Source organism: Carlito syrichta, unplaced genomic scaffold (genome assembly GCF_000164805.1).
Source record: "Carlito syrichta isolate Samal-C Ts95f unplaced genomic scaffold, Tarsius_syrichta-2.0.1 Scaffold130437, whole genome shotgun sequence".
Lineage (NCBI taxonomy): Eukaryota > Metazoa > Chordata > Mammalia > Primates > Tarsiidae > Carlito > Carlito syrichta.
Window position 1 is genome coordinate 2,992 of NW_007074533.1, and position 5,916 is coordinate 8,907.

The following is a 5,916-nucleotide window of genomic DNA, read 5'->3' on the forward strand; positions in this document are numbered from 1 at the left end:
TGACAGATTCTCCAGGCCACAGAAGTCTGAGCCGGGCCAGGACTCTGTCCGCATCTGCTAAGTGCCCGCTGTCCATGAGCCAGCACGGAGCCCTTCGCCCAAGTGGCTGGCCTCCCCGGGGAGACGGTCATCAAAGCTCAGAGCACACAGAAGTGGAGAGTGCCAGGGAAAAAGAGACGTCCACCGGCAGAGCAGGGACCTGGGCGTGCGGGCGGGCTAGCCAGAGCCCTCCGCAGCTCCAGCCCAGGTGCTGGCTCGGGACCTCACTGGTGTGCCTTCCCCAGGGGCCCAGACACAGCCCTGTGGCCCACCCTCTCGGGGAGAGCCAGCCCCTGGGCCCGGGCGCCTGGTCCTCCCAACTCTCCAGGCCCTCAGGCCAAGCGGGGCCACACTTGGTTGCACTGACCACGTCTGGGACAACGGGCAAGGGCGTCTCCCACATCTGCGCGGGAGCTGCCTGCCGCCCAGCCCCACCCGGAGGCCCAGAAGGTTCTGCAGAGCCCTCTTGCTGCAAGTTCCCACCCCGAGCAACCCTGCGCCTCCTGGCATCCAGGTCCTGCCCGCCCACCCCTGGCCGCTCCGGGGAAGCGGGGCCCATCGGCACTGCCCAGGCCCACCCTCGGAAGGACGGCCCAGCCCGCCTCCTCAGAAGCCCCTGTCGCCCAACCCAGTTTCCATGAATCGGGTGGGGGCCAGAGTTCTGGGGAAAAAGCGTTGGCCTTTCACACCTCCCGGGTGCAGGAGACCCAGGAACGTGGACAGACCAGGCCAGGAGGGCCCACAGGGGCTTGTGGTGCAGAACACCTGTCGTCCCTGGGGTTGCAGCAGGCTGTGGCTCAGTGCGGCCCCACGGGGCGGCTCTGAGTGTCAGGGGTCCTTTCTGGAGTCTCTGGAGCATCCCCAGGGCAGGTCCTCTGGTGGCAGCCTGCCAACCAAGCCTTGCTGGAGCCTCCACCTGTCACACCTGCACACATCCCACCGGCCTGCACAGACGCCGCCAAAAGCGTGGACGTGGCCAGGGGAAGAGTCAGCCGGGCTAGCGCCAACCCCATGTGGTTTCTGCAGCAGGCCCTGGCCCAGGTGGACGACCTTCGGCTGGTGAGGCTGCTGGAACTGCGTGTGGACACCCGCGAGGGCAGCCTGGGGACCCTCGGTGAGTCCCGTGCACGCGCTCGCATTCTGGGATAGCAGCAGGGCCACCCGTGCGTCCTGGACAGCATGTCTGTCCCCAGGGTCGACCCTGACCTGAGGTCTGTGTCAGGCATGGGAAGAGGGCGGCGTGCCCAGTACTCCTCAGGGGGAGTGTCACCAACACCCACGCTGGTATCGCAGTGGGGTCAAGGTGGAGCCACTCGCCACTTGCCCTGCCATGTGCTCCCTCCTCCCTCCCCGACAGAGTCGGGCAGCTGTTATCTTCCTGGACTAGGTGAGAGCTGCAGATGGGCCCCAGTGTCCTCTGACCCTCCAGGGTGTGTGACAGGACAGTCTCTTACATGCCCATAGTACAGGATCACGGTCAGGAAATTACACCCGCCCACCACACTTCCCCATGCCACAGACCTTATCCAGATGTCCCCAACTGTCCCGACAGCGTCCCTCAGAGCAGGGAAGATGATTCCTGTCTCAGATTGCCGTGGGTTGCTGCCTCTTGCTGGTGGCGAGGGAGACGGCCCGTCCAGGTCGGTCTGGTTTCCACTGCGCACTTGCCTGTGACGTCCTTGGCTGCCTTGTCTGGCCACGAGGCGCACCCACGAGGTCATAGGCCAATGGGTTCAGGAGAGTCTTTCCCGCCAGGTGTGGTCTTGGGGTCCCTGCACCCACGGCCCCCCGTGCCCTCTCTTTTTGTGGTTCGGGGACTCTGCCTCACAGGGCCAGTGGCCCGTCCTCGGAAGGACTCGGACCTCAGCCTTTCCCTGGGGCTTTGTGTGTGCAGAGACGCGGGCTGGACACCTCGCAGTCTGGCACCCCTGGCTGTGTGCTGCTTGGACACGTCTGGGTGCCTGGGGTCCCGGGGCCGGTTGCAGAGGAAGCTCAGGGCGGGCCCGGCTTCTGCCCAGGAGGGCACTGGCCCCACCACGCCAGCCTGGCTCCCGGTCTCCTGGCCAACTCCTGGAGTCCCGCGGCTTCGTGGCCTTCCAGGGACAGCCCCTGTCACCAGCTGTTTGAGGGCTCGCCTCTTGCTGCTTCCTTTGGGCCAGCTGCAGAGGTGGGGTGTGTGGGCTCGGGGCTGCCGGGCTCGGGGCAGCAGGGCCAGACCCTCCAGCAGCCCCCAGTCAGGCCATTTTCGGCCAGTTAGTCCCTCCTGCTGTGTGGGCAGAGGCTTGTCCCAGAGACTGGCCCACGGCACTGATGCTGGGCAGGGAATGAGGGGGCAGCGGTGGGGAGGGGTGAGGGCTGGGCCCACCTCCCCTCCTGTGGCCTTATAGGGATGCACCTGCCCAACCTGGACCAACTGAAGCTGAATGGCAGCCACCTGGGCTCCCTCAGGTGAGTGCCTCACCTCGCCTGGGTGGGGCGGGGCCTGCAGGGGTGGAAGGGAGGGCTCGTAGGGGGAGTTGGGCTGGGACGAGGGTCTCCAGCAACAGCTCAACAGCACCCCGCAGGCTGTCCAGCCCCGAGTGACCCTGTGGAAGGCGGATGGCACGTGGGGGGACACTCAGACAGGTGTGGGCTTCCTCCTGGGTGTGGGGGTACCTCTGTGGGGGCAGGACCCGCCCCTGGGCGGGTCTAGGCCAGCCTGGGCATACTGCTTGGTGTCCTGTGGTCTCTGGCTGGACCCTAACGTACACCCCTCTCACCTGCCTGGCCCTGGCTCACGGGTCTCACAGCTCCCCTCATCTGTGGGAGGCACCAGCAGGTCACACAGACCCAGAGCCGGGACCAGGGTCAGGGTGGCTACGCCCGGTCATGTGGCCGACGAATCCGAAAGGTGCTCACTGACCTCGGCAAGGAGACCCCAACCAGCAAGGGGTCTCTGGTGGACACCCCAAACCAACCAAGGCTTGGTGGGCTACAGGCATCCCTGCACCCCTCCCTGCAGCCCAAGGTGTTGGTCTGCCCCCCGTGAGGCCAGGAGCTTGGGGGTCAGGCTGGTGCCCCCTGAGAGAAGAGCACATGGGCACAATCTCCAGCCTGGACCTCCCACAGAACCAGGGCCAGACCACAGGCCACACAAAACACACAGAGAGGGTGGTGCTCACACGGCAGGTCATCTCAAGCGCTAACTCAAAAGGCCACGTCAGAAACTGAAGACGGGCGAATGGTTCCTGTCGTCCCAGGGGACTGGAAAGACCAGGCTGAAGGAGGATCAGAGCTCATTTTGTGGTTTGAGTGAAGTGGATTTCATGAAAACACTGCTGGTTTTCTGTAACCCAGGCCCGGCATTGTATGGAAGAATTCCAAAGTTCTAGAAAATTCTCCAGCTGTTTGAATTGGGCTCTAAATACAGTATCCCGTGATTTCCAGATAAGGATAAGGTTATTTATTAGGCAACTCTCTTTACATGTTTTCTTGATTTTCTTTTTTTGAGTTGGAGTCTCACTCTGTCGCCCAGACTAGAGTGCAGTGGCCACTCCCGGCCACCACAGCCTCGACCTGCTGGGCTCCAGCGATCCTTCCGCCTCAGCCTTCCAAATAGCTGGAACTACAGGCACGGTAGTACCACGCCCGGCTGATTTTTTGATTTATGGTAGAGATGAGGTCTTGCCAAGTTGTCCAGGTGGGTCGCGAACCCGCGGGCTCAGGCAATCCACTCACCTCAGCCTCCCAAAGGCGGGGATTACAGGCTGAGCCACCGAGCCCGGCTGGCTTTTCTTGATTTTCTTTATTTATACCTCTGCTTGTCAACTAAACATCAAAAGATGTTTAACAAAATACTTGAGGATCTGGAAACGGAAGTAACAAAAGTTGGAAGCCATTCGGTCCTCTGTGTGCAGCCCACAGAACCAGAACAGAGGAACAGACCTTGCACGGGCCTGCGGCAGACACCCAAGCAACACTGTGCGCTCGAAGAAAGGTTTTGGAAAATGGACTCCTTAGAAAGGTGCCTCAGGCATGCCTGTCATCCCAGCACTTTGGGAGGCCGAGGTGGGTTCGAGACCAGCCTGTACAACTTGGCGAGCCCTCATCCCTATAAAAAATTTGCCTCGGGGCTCGGTGGCACAGCCTGTAATCCCGTGCCTTTGGGAGGCTGAGGTGAGTGGATTACCTGAGCCCGCGGGTTTGAGACCCGCCTGGGCAGCGAGACCTCATCTCTACAATAAATCAAAAAATCAGCCGGGCTTGGTAGTGCATGCCTGTAATTCCGGCTACTCGGAAGGCTGAGGCGGAAGGATCGCCGGAGGCCAGCAGGCGAGGCTGCGGTGGCCGGGAGCGGCCCCTGCACTCCAGTCTGGGCGACTGAGTGAGACTCCAACTCAAAAAAAAAAAAAAATTTGCCGGGCATGGTGACACGCACCTGTAGTTCCAGCTACTTGGAAGGCTGAGGCGGAGGGATCGCCGGAGCCCAGCAGGTCGAGGGTGCAGTGGCCATGAGCATGCCACAGCACTCCAGCCTGGACAACAGAGTGAGACTCCAACTCAAAAAATAAATAAATAAATAAAATAAAAGAGAAGTGGAAGGTATTATAAAATTAAGAAACATGACAAAATAACAAAACAAAATAATTCCCGGGGAAATGATTAGGTTGTATATATATATATATATATTTTTTGGATTTATTGTAGAGATGAGGTCTCGCTGCCCAGGCGGGTCTCGAACCCGCGGGCTCAGGCAACCCACTCACCTCAGCCTCCCAAAGGTGCGGGATGACAGGCTGAGCCACCGAGCCCGGCTAGGTCATGTATTTTATAAAAACGTACTCAGTTCTTTGATCACAGAGGTGAAAAAAGTTATGAGCCTTTATATTCTCTGCTATTGAATCCTGAGATCTGGTCACAAGAATTTTGCCATCCTCCACGGGATGAAAGCGAACAAGACGTGAAAGGAAACCACTTAAAGAAATAGGGCAGTCCAGTAAGCTGCTGTGGTACCTCAGGGGGTCACGGAGGCGCTAAGTGTATTAAAATCCCAGGACCTTTCAGGAAGGAAGGTGACGCAGAGAGCTCAGCACCAGAAAATATCACTGGCGTGAAGAGAAACGTCTACACCCAGGGCTGGAGTTACCCGCGGCCCCGTCGGGGCAGGAAAAGGCTCCGAGGGCTGTGTGTTTCCTGCCAGGGCTCCCACACGGCATCCTTCACCAGCGCCCCTTGAATGAGAAGCACACTGAATGCCCGAAACGTAGTTATGCAGAGGAGAAAACCCACTAACAATTTCTAAATCTCCACGAGTAATTTGGAGCCTAATCAAGTAACTGGGGACAGAAGGAGACCCTGACTCAACATTAACAAACAAATATAAACAAATAACTGGGCAGACAAGTTTCCTACAACTAAGTTGCTTGCATTTCTCTCCTTACAAGGGACATCCCGCCTCTAGCCGTATGCCCTGCCGTGGCATTTCATGTGGATCTGTCCTTACTTTTTTTAAGTCGGAGCCGCACTCCGTCGCCCAGGCTGGAGTACAGTGGTATGCTCATGGCTACCACAGCCTTGACCTGCTGGGCTCAGGGGATTTCAGCCTTTCAAGTAGCTGGAACTATAGGCGCGTGCCACCACACCCAGCTAATTTCTAAATTTATTGTAGGGACAAGGTCTCGCCAAGTTGCCCAGCCTAGTCTCCAACCCCTGGGCTCAGGCAATCCCCTCACCTCGGCCTCCCAAAGTGCTGGGATTACAGGTGTGAGCCACCATGCTTGGCCTATGGTATTTTCTTATAGGGCCCAAATGGACCAAGACATTAAGGCGTGGCAGTAATTTTTTTTCTTTTTTTGAGTTAGAGTCTCACTCTGTCGCCCAGACTGGAGTGCAGTGGCT

The 5,916-nt window shown here is 58.9% G+C and overlaps 1 protein-coding gene across 1 annotated transcript in view; it reads left to right on the forward strand.

Annotated features, from left to right (window-relative positions):
• Positions 1 to 5,916, forward strand: part of LRRC56 (leucine rich repeat containing 56) — an 11,714-nt gene that overhangs the window by 461 nt on the left and 5,337 nt on the right. Inside the window, exons 2-3 of the mRNA XM_021708018.1 lie at positions 1,066 to 1,153; positions 2,427 to 2,487. Of these exons, the coding sequence (XP_021563693.1) occupies positions 1,066 to 1,153; positions 2,427 to 2,487 (149 nt within the window). The remainder of the gene's footprint in view (positions 1 to 1,065; positions 1,154 to 2,426; positions 2,488 to 5,916) is intronic.